This window comes from Oncorhynchus kisutch, linkage group LG14 (genome assembly GCF_002021735.2).
Source record: "Oncorhynchus kisutch isolate 150728-3 linkage group LG14, Okis_V2, whole genome shotgun sequence".
Taxonomy (NCBI): Eukaryota; Metazoa; Chordata; class Actinopteri; order Salmoniformes; family Salmonidae; genus Oncorhynchus; species Oncorhynchus kisutch.
The window spans coordinates 10,777,792-10,799,995 of NC_034187.2; the positions used below are offsets into that span (position 1 = coordinate 10,777,792).

At 40.2% G+C, this 22,204-nt stretch overlaps 2 protein-coding genes and 1 long non-coding RNA gene across 4 annotated transcripts; 1 reads left to right on the forward strand and 2 right to left on the reverse strand.

Moving 5' to 3' along the window:
- Positions 1–1,740: 1,740 nt before the first annotated feature.
- Positions 1,741–8,708, reverse strand: LOC109904321 (zinc transporter 2). The gene is made up of 8 exons (XM_031787781.1): positions 8,442–8,708; positions 7,829–8,049; positions 7,506–7,652; positions 4,372–4,525; positions 3,926–4,136; positions 3,582–3,687; positions 3,237–3,371; positions 1,741–2,995 (listed from the first exon to the last, which is right to left on the reverse strand). Exons 1-8 carry the CDS (start codon positions 8,504–8,506, stop codon positions 2,850–2,852), a joined length of 1,185 nt encoding a protein of 394 aa, XP_031643641.1. The 5' UTR covers positions 8,507–8,708; the 3' UTR covers positions 1,741–2,849.
- On the forward strand, positions 7,538–11,140 carry LOC116353340 (uncharacterized). The gene is made up of 2 exons (XR_004202668.1): positions 7,538–7,654; positions 7,821–11,140. It is a non-coding gene; the product is annotated as an uncharacterized LOC116353340 (long non-coding RNA).
- On the reverse strand, positions 8,964–22,157 carry dnajc5gb (DnaJ (Hsp40) homolog, subfamily C, member 5 gamma b). Of its 2 annotated transcripts, none has more exons than XM_020499883.2 (5): positions 22,051–22,157; positions 20,931–21,055; positions 20,532–20,745; positions 19,890–20,043; positions 8,964–11,914 (listed from the first exon to the last, which is right to left on the reverse strand). In XM_020499883.2, exons 2-5 carry the CDS (start codon positions 21,044–21,046, stop codon positions 11,799–11,801), a joined length of 600 nt encoding a protein of 199 aa, XP_020355472.1. In that variant the 5' UTR covers positions 21,047–21,055; positions 22,051–22,157; the 3' UTR covers positions 8,964–11,798. The 2 variants fall into 2 exon arrangements, with proteins under 2 accessions (XP_020355472.1, XP_020355473.1); XM_020499884.2 differs by having other exon boundaries at positions 8,965–11,914; positions 21,915–22,082.
- Positions 22,158–22,204: the final 47 nt, after the last annotated feature.

Here is a 22,204-nt window from a genome sequence, read left to right on the forward strand (position 1 = left end):
CTTAGTCACTGTCACTAGCCAGCTCCCACCCGGTACTGAACTTAGTCACTGTCACTAGCCGGCTACCACCCAGTACTGAACTTAGTCACTGTCACTAGCCGGCTACCACCCAGTACTGAACTTAGTCACTGTCACTAGCCGGCTACCACCCAGTACTGAACTTAGTCACTGTCACTAGCCGGCCTCCACCCGGTACTGAACTTAGTCACTGTCACTAGCCAGCTACCACCCAGTACTGAACTTAGTCACTGTCACTAGCCGGCTACCACCCAGTACTGAACTTAGTCACTGTCACTAGCCGGCTACCACCCAGTACTGAACTTAGTCACTGTCACTAGCCGGCCTCCACCCAGTACTGAACTTAGTCACTGTCACTATCCGGCCTCCACCCAGTACTGAACTTAGTCACTGTCACTAGCCGGCCTCCACCCGGTACTGAACTTAGTCACTGTCACTAGCCGGCCTCCACCCGGTACTGAACTTAGTCACTGTCACTATCCGGCCTCCACCCAGTACTGAACTTAGCCACTGTCACTAGCCGGCTACCACCCAGTACTGAACTTAGTCACTGTCACTAACTGGCTACCACCCAGTACTGAACTTCGTCACTGTCACTATCCGGCCTCCACCCAGTACTGAACTTAGTCACTGTCACTAGCCGGCTACCACCCAGTACTGAACTTAGTCACTGTCACTAACTGGCTACCACCCAGTACTGAACTTCGTCACTGTCACTAGCCGGCAACCACCCGGTACTGAACTTAGTCACTGTCACTAGCCGGCTACCACCCAGTACTGAACTTAGTCACTGTCACTAGCCGGCTACCACCCGATACTGAACTTAGTCACTGTCACTAGCCGGCTACCACCCAGTTACTCAACATTGCACCTTACAGGCAGCTGCCCTATGTACAAAGACATGGAATTACTGGTCACTTTAATAATGGAATGCTAGTCACTTTAACAATGTTCACATACTGTTTTACTCATTTATATACTGTATTGTAGTCAATGCTCGGAGTGTCATTGATGGTTGCCATGGAGGGCGTGAGAGCTGAGTACTTCTCCATTCCTCCACCTATAGTGAGGAGCAGGTAAAGAACAATGCCTTGTTGTATGACTGATAGAGAACACTATTGTTCCCTTCAAAGGGGAACTAGTATTGTACTTTACACAAGAAATGTATTCCGAGCATAATGCACTTTCTTTTTCAAAAATGATTGTTATAATTTTCTGTATCGAGGCTTTTGTTAAGTACACTTTAAATAAATAGTGATTTGTTTTGTTTTCTCACACTGAGTAGGTGTAACACCACAGCACTTGTTCACTTTGTTTCAACAATAATTATTGTTTAATGCATTTTATCTGAACAGACGAAGTGCAGTTTTTCTTCCTTTCTTTATGTGTTTTCTCACAAGAAGCAGAACCTGGTGAAACAGCTGCCGTTGGAGAGCATGTGTCTAGAAACTGGTTTACCTGCCTTGGGGCCAGAGAAACAGACAGGGGTGTTGCTGTGTTCATTTATTTACTGACACACAGTCAGAGAAAAACAAGGTAAAACACACAGTCAGAGAAAAACAAGGTAAAACACACAGTCAGAGAGTCAGAGAAAAACAAGGTAAAACACACAGTCAGAGAAAAACAAAGTCCAAAACACTGTCAGAGAAGATATAGAAAGTATAGTAGTATAAATTGAGATCCATATACCATTGACTTTATTTACATCCATATACCATTGACAAACAATGTTGGAAAATAATTTATACAGCTAAGAATATTTTACAGCACTACTCTCCTCTCCGCTTTTGTCTTAAACATACTGTAGGTGAGAAATGAGCCGAAGAACATCTCTGTCTGTGCTGAGTACATCAGTAAGGTAAAAGAGGTTCCCTTGGAGATGGTGATGGAGGTGACGACACAGAGCGGAGTGAGTCTGTTCCCCAGGCTCAACACATTACTCAGAGCCTGAACAACTAAGTCCTGGATTCAATCCAAGGCACGTTTACAGAGCAGTGGTTCTTGACTCTTTTAAAGGTAATTTATGCTTGAGTTGACATGCACAAAGTTTACATTGAATGTGATCTCCACGGACGTCAGGGAAATTAACTTTCAAAGGCGCATTGTTGGTTTACCAGTGTGCTCTAGTCTATAAAACGCCTTGGATTGAATCTCACCTTCTCTGTGAAGTCCCTCAATCACCATGGTCTCACCTTGGTAGTAAATCAGTAAGAATGTAGAGGGAAATGAAAGGTCTACAAACTGAAAGGTTTAAAAAAACTATGTTCGAGATTGAAATGTTTCAGTATTTATGTTAATATACCACACCTGTTATATTATATAAACTAAATAACTATGATACATGTAATTATCTAAACACGACCAGATCTTTCACATAAAACATTATGTGTGACAATGACACTTTCTGTTGACCTTGTCTATCTGTCTGTTATCTTACTAGAAAAACCAATATTGATCGAAACAGGAGCTTTTCCCACAGAAGTGCTACATTAAGGAAAATGACGTAATAGCACCTCACGTCCCAGTGTATAATCTACAGTACACCATGTTGAAGTCGTGTGACCTCACACGGCATACTGTAACAGACATACAGTACAGACTGGGAAGAATTCTTCCCTCTCATAGGGTAGAGAAACCTCTCTTGTCCATAGAGTCTTTAGCCCCATAGTGGTCTGTCATGACAGACTGTTAACAAATCTCAATCGAGTAGTTAGCCAGCACATGCTAGATTTTGTACAGGGTTCTCAAATAACCTCCATGATGGATTCAGACAGACAATCTCCCATAGTGGTCCCTATAGTTCAGTCTCAACCCCCATGGTGGTAGTGATGTCAGTCCGTGGGGTCCTGGCACTGCATGCAATAGATCATCTCCTCTGCATACTGCTCTACCTGGATGGTGATGCTGGAGAAACCAAACTCTGACTGGAGCAGCTTGGTAGCATCCATGAGTACCTGTTGGGGACTGGCATCTTCCTCTTTAGAACAAAACAAAAAGGAATATGGATTCTATTCTTTTTGGTGAGATTTTTAGTCACATCAACACAAAGACAAACCACCAATACTGAGGTGTTCCTGATTAACAACTAACAGAATATTCAGATGTGTGTGTGTGTGTGTGTGTGTGTGTGTGTATGCTTGTCAAGTACGTCTGTCTGACCATGAGTGTATTGTACAGACAGAGTATTGTAGTGTTAGTCTGTGCAAGCATGTGCGTACCTATAGCCACGTGTACAGAGAGCTGTGACTGGCTCAATGTGAGGGCCCACATGTGGAGGTTGTGTGTGGTCTTGACTCCTCTCAGCGACAGCAGCATTTCTCTCACAGTATTGAAGTTGATACCTTTAGGAACCCCTGTAGAAAGTCCCACAAAAAAAACACTAAGGATGCGTATGATAACATTCTATACAGTGAGACTATTACATCCAATAACCATGTTAAAATAGCCTTTAATTATATGTTTTGTTGTTGTTTAACTTGGTCACACACTTTCAAGGTCCAGAATGATAAATACAGAGGCCCAAGTATTTACTTCAAGGTCTGGATGATGAGCTGTGTACTCACCTTCCATGAGTATCCTGAAGACGTCCTTCAGGATAGTGACAGTTGTTCCCAGCACAAATAAGGAGAACATGAAGGTACAAATAGGATCTGCTATTTTATACTGAGGCTGTTGGGAATAAAAAGAGATGACACGTTCAAATCAAGCCGTCGTTTTCCTCTAAATATTAGCCAGAGTTGCAGGTATAGCCTACAGTAAGTATGGTTAACGTATTCTGCTGCATAAATATCTCATCCTACCGTTCGCCTGTTGATGGCTGGGGTTTTCTGAAGAATAACTGTGAAGGCATTTTGCTCCACTATGAGCTAAAAGGAATAAGGCAAGTGAAGTCGACAGCATCACTGACCCAGAAGTGTATAATGGTAGCAGCCAGCAGTACCCCCAGACTCTGCAACAGATCCCCTACTGCATGGATAAAAGCCGCTCTCACGCTGGTGTTGCCATGGCCACCAGGGAGTCCGTGAGAGTGGCCGTGTGACAGGTTGACTGTATTGTCATGGGGTCGGTGGTAGGAGGGACCGTGGCTGTGACTGGACTGATGGAGGATTAGGGCCATTCTTCACAAACAAACAAAGCCTATTGTTAGAAGACCCGCCAATTATCTACAACTGACCAGGTCTCGTCCAGATATTTTTATGTTGTATTGCCAAGTCCTACAATTACCATAGTAGTGGGCAAGAGAGCACAAACAGATCTGGGACCAGTCTATGTCTCTCACACCTTCACAACCAATCCCATGAAGGCCAATAAAAAATGTATATTGACAAAACAGACATTCTTAGCTTTACTCACAAGACATTGACCCCCACAGCACAGCCTGAGGTAATGAGCATGATCTGGCTGTGGATCTCAAAGTCATCGTTAAGGATCCTCTGAACAGCGATGAACACCAGCACTCCTGTCACAGCCCAGATGGACAGCACTGACAAACAGGCACCCAGGATTTCTGCAGAACATTATAGGGACGATAAGAAATGGATTCATATTATATCATGTATATGTGATACAGCCAACATTCAAGCCACATTGGAAGTAAACAATGTAGTGGAAATTTCCTGTATTTACCAAATCATGAGACCAAACCACCACACAAGTCAGAGTTATCATAAAGTCCATCTTTAATTATAATGAGCTCCATCACAACCCTGTGACTCTCAGATCAATTCAGTGTCTATAAATGAATTCTCTGAGAGTGCTTACAAAACAGTTCTTAGTATCATTTATAGCCAAGACACACCCATCTCAACTCACATGACGAATAACAGATCTTAGGAACATTACAAAGGAAGACTTTACCTGAGAGAGGAGTATGCCATAGCCAGACAGCATTAGCTATAAATTATCGTTCAGTTTGCTCTCCTAAAACGAGGTTCTACTTCTCGTTCTTGGTACAACATAGTACCAAGACATTACCTCATCCACTAGCATATATCAAATACACCCCTCCTGGACAAGATCACAGAGACACAGTGACTGGCACACAGACATTGTGGAGCCAAGAGATAATTGATTCCCCCTCAATCGATCCATTCACATGGTTTAAAAGATATGTTTACATATGAAGACAAGCTTGACCTCTCCCCTTTCTGTGGCCCAAGTAACTGAACCCCAGGACAGAGAACAGATAACTGCAACCGGCCAACAGTATTATCCAAAAATAGACATTCTAATGACATATCTCACATAAGCATGCAATACTATAAATAAAACATATTATTTATAAATGTTACCTAAATAATTCAGATTCTGCCACGACAACAATTAGCAACTTAACTTCAATAGTGTCTTTTAATCACAATGACCACTTTCAGAACACACGTGAACACGAAGGACTTATTGGGAATGATATCTGGTCATATCAATGCTGACACATTGATGTTCCCAGGAAATTAGAGAAACGTTTACTAAAGGTGTCAACTAATTCACTCCCTATTCACACCCCCTGTACAAAAAAAACCCACATCAAAATCGACAATAGTAAACTCTCCCACACTGAATCACTGAATCTCCCCAAACTGAATCACTGAATCTCCCCAAACGGAATCACTGAATCTCCCAAACTGAATCACTGAATCTCCCAAACTGAATCACTGAATCTCCCACACTGAATCACTGAATCTCCCAAACTGAATCACTGAATCTCCCAAACTGAATCACTGAATCTCCCACACTGAATCACTGAATCTCCCAAACTGAATCACTGAATCTCCCAAACTGAATCACTGAATCTCCCACACTGAATCACTGAATCTCCCACACTGAATCACTGAATCTCCCACACTGAATCACTGAATCTCCCAAACTGAATCACTGAATCTCCCAAACTGAATCACTGAATCTCCCAAACTCCCGATTTTAAGTACCTTGGCATCATACTTGATTCCAACCTCTCTTTTAAAAAGCATGTGAAAAAGGTCATTCAAATAACCAAATTCAACCTAGCTAATTTCCGATTTATACAAAATTGTTTGACTACAGAGGTAGCAAAACTGTACTTCAAATCTATGATACTCCCCCACTTAACATACTGCTTGACTAGTTGGGCCCAAGCTTGCTGTACAACATTACAACCTATTCAGTCTGTCTACAAACAGGCTCTCAAAGTGCTTGATAGGAAGCCCAATAGCCATCATCATTGTCACATCCTTAGAAAGCATGAGCTCTTGAGTTGGGAAAATCTTGTGCAATACACCGACGCATGTCTTGTATTCAAGATCCTCAATGGCCTGGCTCCCCCTCCACTCAATATTTTTGTTAAACAGAAAACCCAGACATATGGCAGCAGATCCACAAGGTCTGCCATGAGAGGTGACTGTATAGTTCCCCTAAGGAAAAGCACCTTTAGTAAATCTGCATTCTCTGTGAGAGCTTCCCATGTCTGGAATACACTGCCATCAGACACACATAACTGCACCACATATCACACTTTCACCAAATGCTTGAAGACATGGCTAAAGGTCAATCAGATTTGTGAACATGGTCCCTAGCTGTGTGTTGCCACTCTCCATGTTGTCTGTTGTCTGTAGCTTGTGAGGTGTGGAAACACTTTGTTGCTTTTATGAATTTTGTCTTGCTGCTTTTTGTTTTATGCTGCTCTGTCTGTATGCTACGTCTTGCTTGTCCTATGTTGCTATATCTGTATGCTATGTCTTGCTTGTTCTATGTTGCTATTGTCTATATTGTAATTGTTTTTAATAACCTGCCCAGGGACTGCGGTTGAAAATTAGCCGGTTGGCTAAAACCGACACTTTTACTGAAATGTTGATTAATGTGCACTGTCCCTGTAAAAATACAAATAAACTCAAACTCAAACTGAATCACTGAATCATAGACTGTTGTTCAAATACAAAGGATCATTGTTTTGCTTCCCTATCTAAATACACACCGAGAGTGGTAATTGTTATTAAAATATACATTATGGAAAGTTTCATCTTTTGAATGTACTGAAGCTCACTGAAACATGCTCAGGAAAGTTCATCTGACTTGTGGATAAATTATATTTAGCCTCAGAACACTTTTCTGAAACGGGTGTGTGTGTTTCATTTTCTCTATCCTCACAGGTGGCTACACGGGACACAGTCTGGCCGTCATGACCGACGCTGCTCATCTCCTCAGAGTTTGGTAGCATCATGGTCAGCCTCTTCTCTCAAGGCATATTGACATATGGTGCCAGTTCATCTGACTAAAACAAGGCATGGTGCCAGTTCATCTGACTAAAACAAGGCATATTGATATATGGTGCCAGTTCATCTGACTAAAACAAGGCATATTGACATATGGTGCCATTTCATCTGACTAAAACAAGGCATATTGACATATGGTGCCAGTTCATCTGACTAAAACAAGGCATGGTGCCAGTTCATCTGACTAAAACAAGGCATATTGACATATGGTGCCAGCCTGAGTTCTTATAAAGTTCAACCAACCTGAGCGATGCCAGCCAAAGTTCATGGTTTTGGTGGGAGGTCTGGAGGAGACCCATAGAGAGAAGAGGCTGACCATGATGCTACCGAAGTCTGTGAGGAGATGAGCTGCGTCGGTCATGATGGCCAGACTGTGTGCCGCGTAGCCACCTGTGAGGATAGAGAAAATGAAACACACACACGTTTCAGAAATATAATTTATCCACCAGATTGAATATTTTACAAGTTGAGTAAATAGGAAAATCTGTGCTCCAAAATGTATTAGTTTCTTTCTGTTTTATGTCTCCATTATCTTCTTCATGTGTCATTATTTATCAGAATCTTACCGATCACCTCTCCAACCATGAAGACCAGGCTGACAACAGAAGCGATGATGAGTTTCCTCTTGGCCAGGTGCTTCTCACGACTCTCTGTCCACGAAGCCCTGTCGTTCTCATGGCAGTGACCAGTAGCAGTAACAGGATGCCACCGGACAGCTGCAGCAGTTCTGTCTCCAGTCTCTGCTGTTGGACTGGGACATTTGTCTTGCTCAGACCCAGGGAATGACCTGAGAGAAAACATCCCAAGATCAAGTTGATTTGTCATATAGAGTGGGTCATGGAATAATACATATAATGGAAAACTTACTCACTAGAGCTCTCGTATTAAAAACAGCAAGAAAGTTTGGGACAAAACACACAGATATGTATGACAATCAGCTACTTGGGTACATTTAATGATAACTAAGCACTTGGAATACCTGTTCTGTCTAGGCTGTATTTCTTTTACACAGAACCACACGTAAATCTATCAACTATAAACTGATAACGGAGTTGTCCATTTATCGATTCGTGCAAATTGGACTGAACAGCTGTTAACTGAGATGAAGATAATGCAACATTAAAATAGTAACTGTTCCTAACAAAGGCCTTAAAAGTTGCAAATAAAATAACTACATGCCCCAGTAATGGCATGGAGTATGTTGTAGTATCATCCTCGATGAGACGGTGTTTCTGAGAATCCATAATCTCCTTCAAAACAGCTCCTGAAAGTTTAGTAAGAACCAAAACGTAGGCTTAAACAATGGCTATACAACCAAAAGGAAAATGCCACTGTCCTTATGATATCGCTGCCTCTCCGACCTAATTCCGTCAGCCTCTCAAACATTGACCTGGTTCATGCCTGCGCCTGCTGAAAACCTGACACCTGTTAATCAGGTGTGGTGTTTGTATGGAAACTGGGAGATAACTGACTAGGGGCCATGATTACACAATCAACCTATCATAACAGGCCAAGTCACTAAGTCAGTTGTCTATTGTGGCTACTGCTACTCATTGTGTATCAAGCATTGATTGTAAATAAATTAGGTATCAAGTCTCGTGTTTTTCTGGACCACAAGCATCTTTAAACACATTTATTTCTTGTAGAAGTATGGTATTGTCATGAAAAATAAGTTATGCAGAAGATATGAATAGGCAAACAATTGATCAGAATCCCCAATTTATTAATCATATACACACACACATAAATATATTTTACAGTATGAACAGTATATAAAACTGAAAGTTTATTAAAAGCAAGGCCTTTGTTCTATCCATATTAGGTCGAGTGAACAATTACGGAAAGATTCTTTTGACCTGCATTGGAATTTTGGCAGTATTCACTGAAACTGGTGAACTACAACAGAAACCCACTTTAAAATATGCGGATTGCTGGTGTGTGAGACAACGGCTTTCAACAACTGTTCTTACTTGGTGTCCAAGTGTTTAAAAAGTCTAGCGGGCGTACGTGGGAAGCGATTAATATAAACAAATATATCTGGTGTACAGAAAGGGAATATGACAGGTGTATCCAGAGCACACAAGATTAGATCAAAAGATATAGAAAATCATTTGGTTCAGGAATACAGAGAGAGTTTTAAATAACAACATCTCCTATATTATTACACACAGAGAGAAAAAAAAAAACAGGGAGGTATGAGAGAGACATGACAAAATAAAAACAGTGAGCACATATGTGTGTTCAGGACTGGGGTTGGCATACAGAATCCTACAAATTGGAATCACAAGCTTTGGAAAACTGAAAATAAAGCCTGAACAAATATTGCTCTGTCGCCTACAAACAAACATGTAAACAACACATTCAAGCATTGTTTCCACATAGGTTAAAGTTGCAGTTATTGGCTCCCACGTAAGGGGGAGTGGCAGACCACAGCAGCCCTTACTATGACAGTGGTTCATTATGCTAAGAAGGCGCTTAAAGTGCACATTTATTTACGAATTCAGACTCAGGCTGTGTCTCAAAATGGCACACTATTCCCTATATAGTGCACTACTTTTGACCAGAGACTTATGGGCCCTGGTGAAAAGTAGTGCACTACATAGCGGAGGTCAAAAGGTTGTGCACAAGACAAGAAGCCATTTGGGAGACGTCAGTTTCGATTCAATCACCCTCTCTACATGGTCCATTAAGCATACATAGAAGCCGTTACCCTGTACATACTGTTTCGTACTATTTAAAAATTATAATTTTTCAAATCTACAAAAAGATCGCATACGCATTAAGGTAAACTTGGCAGTTGGCACAATCATAAGAATGTATGACTCTTGTAAACATAGACCACAACTGGCAATTGAAATGAGACATATACAGTCTTATTATTAAGATAACAAAATATAAATCCACATACAGTGCCTTAATTATTCACACTTACTTGACTTTTTCCACATTTTGTTGTTACCCCCAGAATTTAAAATGGATTACATTTAGATTGTGTGTCACTGGCCTACACACAATAACCCATAATGTCAAAGTGTAATTATGTTTTTAGAAATTTTTACAAATTAATAAAAAAAATGAAAAGCTGAAATGTCTTGAGTCAATAAGTATTCAAGCCCTTTGTTTTGGCAAGCCTAAATAAAGTTCAGGAGTAACTTGAGTAATTTGTTCAGGAGTAATTTGCTTATCAAGTCACATAAGTTGCATGGACTTTTATTTATTTTTTAAAGCAGACATTGAATATCCCTTTGAGCATGGTGAAGTTATTAATTACACTTTGGATGGTGTATCAATACACCCAGTCACTACAAAGATACAGGCGTCCTTCCTAACTTAGTTTGCTGGAGAGGAAGGAAGCTGCTCTGCGATTTCACCATGAGGTCAATGGTAACTTTAAAACAGTTACAGACTTTAATGGCTGTGATAGGATAAAACTGAGGATGGATCAACAACATTGTAGTTACACCACAATACTAACCTAAACGACAAAGTCAAAAGAAGAAAGTCTGTACAGAATATTCCAAAACAGGCACTAAAGTAAAACCTGTGGCAAAGAAATTAACTTAATGTCCTGAATAGAAAGTGTTATGTTGGGAGCAAATCCAACACAACACATTACTGAATACCACTCCTCATATTTTCAAGCATTGTGGTGGCTGCATCATGTTATGGGTATGCTTGTCATCGGCAAGAACTAGGCAGTGGTTGATAAAAAATTTAAAAACGTAATAGAGCTAAGCACAGGTAAAAATCCAAGAGGAAAACCTGATTCAGTCTGCTTTCCAACAGACACGGAGACAAAAATGACCTGTCAGCAGGACAATGACCTAAAACACAAGGCCAAATATACACTGGATTTTCTGGATGACATAGAATTTTCCTGAGTGACCTAGTTACAGTTTTGACCTAAATCTGCTTGGAAACCTACGACAAGACATGAAAATGGATGTCTAGCAATGAGCTTAACAGAGCTGGAATATTTTTTTTAAGAATAATGTGCAAATATTGGACAATCCATATGTGCAAAGCTCTTAGAGACTTACCCAGAAAGACTCAGCTTTAAAATCACTGCCAAAGGTGATTCTAACAACTATTGACTCCAGGTTGTGAATACTAATAATATGTAAAGAAGATATTTATACATTTAATTAGAAAAAATGTCAAAAAAACATGTTGTTTTCACATTGTCATTATGGGTTATTGTGTGTCAATGGGTAAGAAAAAGTCAGGCTGTAACAGAAAATGTGGAATAAGTCAAGGGGTATGAATACTTTCTGAAGGAACTGTACATGGCTTTGGCCACATATAGTACAGAGGGTTGACTGTAAGCATTTAAGCACCTGCCACTGATCCCCAGAAACTGATCACAGTATTTTCAGTGGAGTGGACCATCTTGGTTGGCAGTAGCAGATTGGGAAGACTAGACTGGTCCCATGTCTGTGCAGTCTTGCCAAGTCCCTATGACCATAGGAGTGAGCAAAACAGCACTAACAGATCTGGGACCAGGCTATGGGAAGACGCCTCGCTAACAGGATCTTACTAGTCCGTTGTGGTGAATATAGGGTCAGAGTGGTTGGATGCAGACTGGTCGTGGTCGGACTCTGCCTTCTCAACAGCAGCAGAATGAGGTTGGACCACAACGGGTTGATGATCACCTGCAGGGAGAACAGAGATGTACTGTTAATTCACTGAGCTCTTCTCGAGCAGGCAGCGATTTCCTATTAGAATGATAGATCTAGACACATACTTCCATTAGTAACGATCCTCATCATCCACAGTTCCATACCATGTTTACCATGTAGATTAACTGGCAGTAACAAAAACATTGCCTTAATTATGCAATCATCGCAATCAAACAAGGAAGCAGGCTTGCAATGGACGAAAGTAATGACATTAGCTATTACTTGTTACATTAGTTATTACTAGTTATTACAGCTAGCACATTCAGCACTAAAATACCAAATTCGTAAAAGAGGCCAAAACAAGAAGCATATAGGTTAATAAACTGCAGGGCCTTATCTTCAGTGTTGGGGAGTAACGGATTACAACAACAAAAAATTCACTGTAATCGGTTACCCACAAAAATATTGTAATCAGATTACAGATACGTTTGAAAAACTAGAGGATTACTTCGAGGATTACTTTTAAAATTCAGAAAGGATGTCTGCGACATTTCTTTTGCCACCTCTGTTTCAATGACTTTCAAATCAGAATAGAAAAGGCACAAGTTTAAGTGTTCCACCTGAGTGAGACTGACCACAAGTCAGAGACCACTATGATGTCAGAGACCACTGTGATGACACACCAAATTGTGTTTGATGGATCGCAGGAAAAGAGTAGGAATGGGCTTTTGCAGGCTACAGTTCAAGCTATGTCTTCCAATGGTGCGACTGCTGTCGGCATCCAAAGATTATCCAACTTGAATAAACGCTTGGAGTTAAGGATGACAGCAGTGGTGTAGTCTATGGCAATATGGATATGACTTACTATTGATATATACATAGGGCATTGATGTGAATCACACTGCTGCTCTCTCATTTAGCCATTTGCGCCTTACGGATTGTGGTTGTTGTGGATGGCTGTTCACAAATCTAAATGTGTATTTGAACTCAATAATGGTTGAATTCAAGAAGTTTAAGCTGCCTATCAATCACTGTTTTTGAAACCAGTGGACAGCCAGTGACTGAGCAATAAAAGCCCCACTTTTATTCCAATCTAATTCATGCTGATCCTTAGGCCTAATGGAGACATGCGCAAACATGCACACTTAAAAAGGGGCAATGTATAGTTGCTACATCCATTTTTGGATTTATAAATAATGATAAAAAAATATATATATTCAGTCAAAAGTTTGGACATGTTTATTTGATGACTAGGTGCGTCCAAACGTTTGTTTGTTTGTGTGTGTGTGAATGAGAGGTCGACCGATTAAAATCGGAAAGGCCGATTAATTAGAGCCGATTTCAGGTTTCATAACAATCGGAAATCTGTATTTTTGGACGCCGATTTTGCCGATGTAAAAAACGTTTTTGACACATTTATTTAACTAGGCAAGTCAGTTAACTTCTTAAGGTATAGGGGGCAGCATTTTCACTTTTGGATAAATAGCGTGCCCAATTTCAACTTCCTGCTACTCATGCCAAGAATATAAGATATGCATATTATTAGTAGATTTGGATCGAAAACACTCTGAAGTTTCTCAAACTGTTTGAATCATGTCTGTGAGTACAACATAACTTATGTAGCAGGCAAAACCCAGAGGACTAACCGTTCAGAATGTTTGTTTTGTTTTTTTGATGTCTCTCTCTGTTCATTGAGTTCTCATTGGGAAACGATATTTCTTAGGAACTTGTTTTCAGTTCCTACCGCTTCCAGTGGATGTCACCAGTCTTTGGAATATGGTTGAGGTTATTCCTTTGTGCAATGAAGAAGTATGGCTATCTAGGAACTGCGTAACACTGTTGAGAGTTGCACAAGACTTGAAAAGTAGCTTGTTTTTTTGTCTTCCTGTATTGAACACAGATAGACCAGTCTTCAATTTGATCAATTATTAACGTTTAAAAATACCTAAAGTTGTATTACAAAAGTAGTTTGAAATGTTTTGGCAAAGTTTACAGGCAACTTTTGAAATATTTTGTAGTGACGTTGCTCAATTTGGAAGCTATTTTTTTCTGGATCAAACGCGCCAAATAAATGGACATTTTGGATATATATGGACGGAATTAATCGAACAAAAGGACCAATTGTGATGTTTATGGGACATATTGGAGTGCCAACAAAAGAAGCTTGTCAAAGGTAAGGCATGTTTTATATTTATTTCTGTGTTTTGTATAGCGCCTGCAGGGTTGAAATATGCTACTCTTTGTTTACTGTTGTGCTATCATCAGATAATAGCTTCTCATGCCTTCCCCGAAAAGCCTTTTTAAAATCTGTGTAGCTTTAATTTAGTATCTTACATGTGTGATTTAATGAAAGTTAGATTTTTATATAATTTCATTTGAATTTGCCGGGCTGCATTTTCCCTGGCTTTTGGCCAAGTGGGATGCAAGCGTCCCCTATACCATAAGAAGTTAAGGACACATTCTTATTTTCAATGACGGCCTAGGAAAGGTGGGTTAACTGCCTTGTTCAGGGGCAGAACGACAGATTTTACCTTGTCAGCTCAGGAATTTAATCTTGTAACTTTACGGTTAACTAGTCCAGCACTTTAACCACCTGCCTCACGAGGAGCCTGCCTGTTATGCGAATGCAGTAAGAAGCCAAGGTAAGTTGCTAGCTAGCATTAAACTTATCTTATAAAAAACAATCAATCAATCATTCATTATCACTAGTTATAACTACACATGGTTGATGATGTTACTAGTTTATCTAGCGTGTCCTGCATTGCATATAATCAATGCGGTGCGCATTCGCGAAAAAGGACTGTCGTTGCTCCAACGTGTACCTAATCATAAACATCAATGCCTTTCTTAAAATCAATACACAGAAGTATATATTTTTAAACCTGCATATTTAGCTAAAAGAAATCCAGGTTAGCAGGCAATATTAACCAGGTGAAATTGTGTCACTTCTCTTGCGTTCATTGCAAGCAGAGTCAGGGTATATGCAACAGTTTGGACAGTCTGGCTCATTGCAAACTAATTTGCCAGAATTTTACATAATTATGACATTGAAGGTTGTACAATGTAACAAGAATATTTAGATTTAGGGATGCCACCCGTTAGATAAAATACAGAACGGTTCCGTATTTCACTGAAATAAACATTTTGTTTTCGAAATGATAGTTTCCGGATTCGATGATATTAATGACCTACGGCTTGTATTTCTGTGTGTTATTATGTTATAATTAAGTCTATGATTTGATAGAGCAGTCTGACTGAGCGATGGTAGGCAGCAGCAGGCTCGTAAGCATTCATTCAAACAGCACCTTTGTGCGTTTTGCCAGCAGCTCTTCGCAATGCTTCAAGCATTGCGCTGTTTATGACTTCAAGCCTATCAACTGCCGAGATTAGGCTGGTGTAACCGATGTGAAATGGCTAGCTAGTTAGCGGGGTGCGTGCTAATAGCGTTTCAAACACCACTCGCTCTGAGACTTGGAGTAGTTGTTCCCCTTGCTCTGCATGGGTAACGCTGCTTCGAGGGTGGCTGTTGTCCATGTGTTCCTGGTTCGAGCCCAGGTAGAGGCGAGGAGAGGGACGGAAGCTATACTGTTACACTGGCAATACTAAAGTGCCTATAAGAACATCCAATAGTCAAAGGTATATGAAATACAAATGGTATAGAGAGAAATAGTCCAATAATTCCTATAATACCTACAACCTAAAACTTCTTACCTGGGAATATTGAAGACTCATGTTAAAAGGAACCACCAGCTTTCATATGTTCTCATGTTCTGAGCAAGGAACTTAAACGTTAGCTTTCTTACATGGCACATATTTCCCTTTTACTTTCTTCTCCAACACTTTGTTTTTGCATAATTTAAACAAACTTGAACATGTTTCATTATTTATTTGAGGCTAAATCGATTTTATTGATGTATTATATTAAGTTAAAATAAGTGTTCATTCAGTATTGTTGTAATTGTCATTATTACAAATAAATAAAAGAACAAAATATATATTTAAAAAATTGGCCGATTAATCGGTATCGGCCTGTTTTGGTCCTCCAATAAATCGGTGTTGAAAAATCATAATCGGTCGACCTCTAGTTAGCTAGTTAGTTAATAAGTAAGTAAGTATGTATGTATACACACTTGAAGAATCTAACTTATAAATGACTCAACTTAGTTCAACTGTCACACTCCATCAGATCCCAAAATGTGCTTGTTTTATTCCAATGTTTGTAAACATTGTAAATGTAAACAAACACTTTATAGCCTCATAACATGGTTAAAACAATAATTGTTATATCATGTATGTTCAGTCTTTGCATCCACAGCTCTGTCTATTAACCTGAGAGTATTTACATTTCTCAAGGCCCATTCCTCCTCTGTTTTGGTAAAAAGCTGAGGGGTGTCCATTTTGTTATTGTTTCATCTGTGGATTTGCCCTTTAAACAGTGCATTTTATCAAGATATCATCGCCACCAACAAAAAGGTCAACAACAGGCCTATAGCAAACGCAGCATATAGCATTCATTTTTCACATGTAAATAACACTTTTCAGCAGTGCTCAAAGCCATTCCATGAGCGTAGATCTCCAATCAATGTGCCCAATCAGTCCTCCATGACAACAAAATCATTACAACAGAGAAGGGCTGGCTAGTAAGTCCTTCATTTTGGGGTTATGCTCAGGTAAAACAATGTGGCTAATCTATAGTTCCATATTTACTTATCCTTATTCTTGAAGATCAAGGGGTATAACATTTATTGGAATGACTGGAATTCTGATAGACTTTGGTTTTTAATGTAAAGATATCATTTAATATTATTATTATATGTAGTAGAAAGAGATGGGTTAGAAGAAGCCTACATAATCAACCCATAAAGTAAATTTTACATCCATTGATGGCCAGCTATGTAAACTTGAACATTGATTTATCCTGCAATACATGTCGTTCAATTAGTAACATACATGTGTCTTCTTCCATGCCGCTCAAGGGGAAAGTAATCTAAAAGTAACAATGTAATTAGATTACATTACCGAGTTTGGGTAAATCCAAAAATGGTTACAGATTACAATTTGACAGGTAACAAGTAATGGATTGAATATAGAAAGTAACCCACCCAACCCTGACAGGCTGCTACAGTACAAATTTCAATAGGTGTAAACAGTAGGCACGTAATACAGTATACAAAATGTGTTAAAGCCGACCCAGTTTGGAGTTTCACCTGAGTTACCAGAGGCTGAACTTGGGCCTGGCTGAGACATAATTATAATCTCACCACTGGTTGTAAAATGAAAAAACATTTTCAGACTACTTCTACTTCCTCCATCTCACCACGTTATAGTGCACCGGAACCCTCTCACCACGTTATAGTGCACCGGAACCCTCTCACCACGTTATAGTGCACCGGAACCCTCTCACCACGTTATAGTGCACCGGAACCCTCTCACCACGTTATAGTGCACCGGAACCCTCTCACCACGTTATAGTGCACCGGAACCCTCTCACCACGTTATAGTGCACCGGAACCCTCTCACCACGTTATAGTGCTCCGGAACCCTCTCACCACGTTATAGTGCTCCGGAACCCTCGCAGCATGGAACCATTTCAGTGATGTAATTGTTCATCTAAACAAAGAGAGGGGCTGATTCTAAAACTAATTTCTAAAGATGTATAGCAGGAATCATCAACTAGATTCAGCCGTGGAACTATTTTTTTCCTCAAGTGGATGGTCATAACTAAACATTTGTAGACTGTAAATTGACCGCATGAAGCCCAAACAGATAACGTTTGACTAAAACATAATAATTTCAAACCTTGCTTAGAATTGTATACCATCACATTTTTTTTTTTTTTTACCTTTATTTTACTAGGCAAGTCAGTTAAGAACAAATTCTTATTTTCAATGACGGCCTAGGAACAGTGGGTTAACTGCCTGTTCAAGGGCAGAACGACAGATTTTGTACCTTGTCAGCTCGGGGATTTGAACTTGCAACCTTTCGGTTACTAGTCCAATGCTCTAACCACTAGGCTACACTGCCGCCATTCGGAAAGTATTCAGACCCCTCGACTTTTTCCTTATTGTGAATTTGATTAAATTGTCCCCCCCCCCCCCCCACCTCATCAATCTACACACAATAACCCCATAATCCAAACAAAATAACAGATTTAGATCTGCTTAAATATCACATTTACATAAGTATTCAGACTTTCTACTAGGTACTTTGTTGAAGCACTTTTGGCAGCGATTACAGCCTTGAGTCTTCTCGGGTATGAAGCTACAAGCTTTGCACCTGTACTTGGGGAGTTTCTCACATTCTTCTCAAGCTGTCATGTTGGATGGAGCGTTGCTGCACAGCTATTTTCAGCAGGTTTTCATCAAGAATCTCTCTGTACTTTGCTCCGTTCATCTTTCCCTCTATCCTGACTAGCCTCCCAGTCCCTGCCTGCTGAAAAACATCCAGACAGCATGATGCTGCCACCATGTTTCACCGTAGGGATGGTACCAGGTTTCCTCCATACATGACGCTTGGCAATCAGGCCAAAGTGTTCAATCTTGGTCCTTTAGGTGCCTTTTGGCAAACTCCAAGCGGGCTGTCATGTGCCTTTTACTGAGGAGTGGATTCCATCTGGCCAATCTACTATAAAAGGCCTGATTGGAGAGCTGGTTGTCCTTCTGGAAGGGTCTCCCATCTCCACAGAGGAACTCTGAAGCTCTGTCAGAGTGACCATTGGGTTCTTGGTCACCTCCCAAACTTCTTCCATTTAAGAATGATGGAGACCACTGAGTTCTTGGTGACCTTCAATGCTGCAGACATTTTTTGGTAACCTTACCCCAGATCTGTGCTTCGACACAATCCTGTCTCGGAGCTCTACGGACAATTCCTTTGACCTCATGGCTTGGTTTTTGCTCTGACATGCACTGTCAACTGTGGGACCTTATATAGACAGGTGTGTGCCTTTCCAAATCATGTCCAATGAATTGAATTTACCACAGGTGGACTTCAATCAAGTTGTAGAAACATCTCAAGGATGGCAAAGGCTCTGAATACTTGTGTAAATAAAGTATTTCTGTTTTTATTTTCTATAAATTGGCAAAAATGTCTAAAAACCTGTTTTCGCTTTGCCTTTGTGTGTATAAAATAGATCTTTTTTATAGTGAAAAGTGAAACAGATTTTGGAATGCACTATAAGTACATAACAATGCTTAAACCACATCAGGAGACAATTTGAGGTCTAGTGCAGTTACCCTGCGTGCAGACACCTAGCACGGATGTTTGGTTGGTTGTTCCTGTAGCACAAGTTGGAGTTTGCAAAAGAAAAGGCTACTGGACTGATGCGAAAAATCCTGATATCACTCTGACAGGTAGGCTACTTTGTAGCTACTGTAGTTACCATTTAATAGAAAAGGTTTTAAGGAAAGCCTTTCCATCTATCAGAAGACAGTTAGGCCTATGATTAGCGTCGCCATATTTTTTCTATTTGTTAAACCTGGACGTTTTACTTCATGGAGGCAAGTCTTACCTTACTTGAAAGTAGCCTATAAGCCAAAATCCCACCATCGAAACATGAAGGCAATAATTTTTATATAGACTTACATATGTGTTCTCCTGTTCTACTGGTTTTCTTTCATTGTCTAGCAGCCAAAGGCATTATCCTAGTCATATTAGCAACCCATGATACTTTTTGCATATTTAAAATCACCCCCTATTTCTACATTTCTAACAGATATTTTCATCTCTGTCCATGAAACCGCTCGCATGTGGGGTGCACATTTTAGAACTGCGTTTTTTCCCTGCAAATTGCATTTAGGAACATTCACGCGAAGACCTACCGTAGTCCGTACATTGCTGTGCCTAAAATGTGAAGAAATGATAGTTCAACAACATTTTAAGCTAAACATTCTGATCTGTTCCATCAGCCTCATTCATTGAAACAGCATAAACCTCCACTACACTACTTTGATACGCATCAGTGGGCATTAAGAATTATACACAATATACCACTGCCCCTTCCCCCACTCACCCCTGTCCTGCTCAGCTCTGATCTGGGCCTCAAGGTCCTCTGGGTCTACGTATGCGTGCTCCTCGTTCCCCGGTGGCTTGCACTTCCCACAGCAGAAGCAGCAGAAACAGCAGCAGCAGCAGCAGGTGAAGATCCCACAGAACACCATCAGGGTCTGGAAATACACAGGGGATTTTTGTCACACAGGGCACAAGTTTTCACGCATACACTTCTAAGTGTTAAAAAAAAACTACAATACAGAGTTTTGTTTTCTTTCAACACTAATAATGAGTAATGATTAACATACAGTACAATTTAGCAATGCCAAGGTCGTGAGTTCATTTCCAACAGGAATCAAATGCTTAGAACAACAAAACATGTACAGTGTGCACTCATTAAGTGGGTACAATAAGTCTCTTATAGCTGTCTGCAGGGTAGCCTAGTGGTTAGAGCGTTGGACTAGTAACCGAAAGGTTGCAAGTTCGAATCCCCGAGCTGACAAGGTACAAATCTGTCGTTCTGCCCCTGAACAGGCAGTTAACCCACAGTTCCTAGGCCGTCATTGAAAATAAGAATTTGTTCTTAACTGACTTGCCTAGTAAAATAAAGGTAAAAAAATAATAATAAGATGCAAATGTGTATAGGATCTTAAAGACTTCTTGCCTTGAACCAGCACTTGTGCATGAGGAAGTAGTATTTAACACTCTCCTCTCCAAACTGCTCGGCCACATAGAGGCCCATGGAGCCGTACTCGTCATAGACCTTCCTCTTGGTTTCGTCGTTGAGGATGGAGTTGGCATTGTTGATTTCCTTAAACTTCTCAGCTGCCTCGGGGTTGTCTGGGTTCTTGTCAGGGTGATGCCTCAGTGCTAGTTTCCTGGGAGAAGAAGGCAAATATGTAGATTTTTACTAGAGATCTTCCAAAAAGAGGAAAGAACAGCAGCGTCAGGACAGTCTATACTACAGCTTTAGTTCATGGTGGTTTAATTCAGTAATCCAACGCGTTTTGATCTGTTCTGTAGTCGTTCACTATGCTTCTGTCTGTGGTTGAGAGGTTGATACCTGTATGCCTTCTTTATTTCGTCTTGCGACGCCCCCTTCTCCAGTCCGAGGACCTTGTATAGACCGTCTCCTGCGGTGGACATCTTACGTTGAGGCCTTTGGTTTGGTTCCGCCATGTTTTAGATCTGTAACAGTGATAAATACGACAGGCATGACAGGTATGCTATTAGGACATTGAGAAAGAGTTTGCCTGTATTTTTGAGTTTTAGCATATGAGACAAGGATGCAAAAAAAAAAAAGTGCTACATTATGTTACTGTATGTATTCATCTTCCACTAATGAGTCATACCCCATCCACTTACCTATCCCCAGTGGGATACCTAAGTACTTTCAAGTATTTTTTACTTAAGTCGTTTTTTGGGGTGTCTATACCATTCATATTTTTTACTCCGTGTATTTTCCCTGGAACCCAAAGTATTTTATTTTTTATGCTTAGCAGGGTAGGAAAATGGTCCAATGCACACACTTATCAAGAGAACATCCTTGGTCATTCCTACTGCCTCTGATCTAGCAGACTCACTAAACACATCTGTTTCGTTTGTAAATTAAATGTAAATGTGTTGGCGTGTGCCACTGACTATTCGTAAATACAAATAAGGAATGTGAAATGATCTACAATTTAACTTGTTATACTTAAGTATACAGTATTTTAGCAAATTACATGAACTTTTGATACATACGTATATTTAAAACCAAATGCTTTTAGTCTTTTACTTGAGAAATGTTCTGTTAAGGTATCTTTACTTTTACTCAAGTATGACAATTGGCTATTTTTTCAACCAATGTCTACACCACAAAACCATTCACATTCAATCAAACATGCTCCGGACGTTGAATGAACATCTGTAGCTTGTTAATTTGAGGCTATACAAACATTGTTGAGAAAAAAGTAAAGAAATAATTCGCCTTTAAAGACTGAGCCTGAAACAGGTTGTAGGAAAGGTACCTTCAAACTTAGATAAACTAAGCATGAAAATAAGGTACCGTTAAGTGTATAAGGTGAAAAAATGTAGTCATTCCACTTTCTTTCGACGGGTTTTTAGTGTCCCTAGAATCTTTGTCCACGACGGCACACTTAATTTTACGCATTTGCCAGTTTAAAAACAAAGTGTAGACTCACATAAAATGAACTCCCTCCCAAAACAAAACTTGACGGTGACCTCAGGAAGTCGAACATTTCATTTCAGCCTGCCAATTCCGGTTTCTCGTCACTGATCAGCTTGTGGCGTGGTGCGCATAAACCCACCCAGGCGCTCTCGGGGTGCTGCGGCCAT

Bases quoted from the DNA above. Each gene is read 5' to 3' on its own strand.
- LOC109904321 (XM_031787781.1), bottom strand. From the start codon at position 8,506: ATGGATTCTCAGAAACACCGTCTCATCGAGGATGATACTACAACATAC. The intron at 3,688-3,925 runs GTCAGTGATGCT...TATTCCCAACAG, and splicing joins CTACCATTATACACTTCTGG to CCTCAGTATAAAATAGCAGA. The intron at 2,996-3,236 runs GTACGCACATGC...TTTGTTCTAAAG, and splicing joins CTCTGTACACGTGGCTATAG to AGGAAGATGCCAGTCCCCAA.
- dnajc5gb (XM_020499883.2), bottom strand. From the start codon at position 21,046: ATGGCGGAACCAAACCAAAGGCCTCAACGTAAGATGTCCACCGCAGGA. The intron at 20,746-20,930 runs GTATCAACCTCT...TTCTTCTCCCAG, and splicing joins GAAATAAAGAAGGCATACAG to GAAACTAGCACTGAGGCATC. The intron at 11,915-19,889 runs GTGAGTGGGGGA...TTCTCCCTGCAG, and splicing joins CAGAGCTGAGCAGGACAGGG to GTGATCATCAACCCGTTGTG.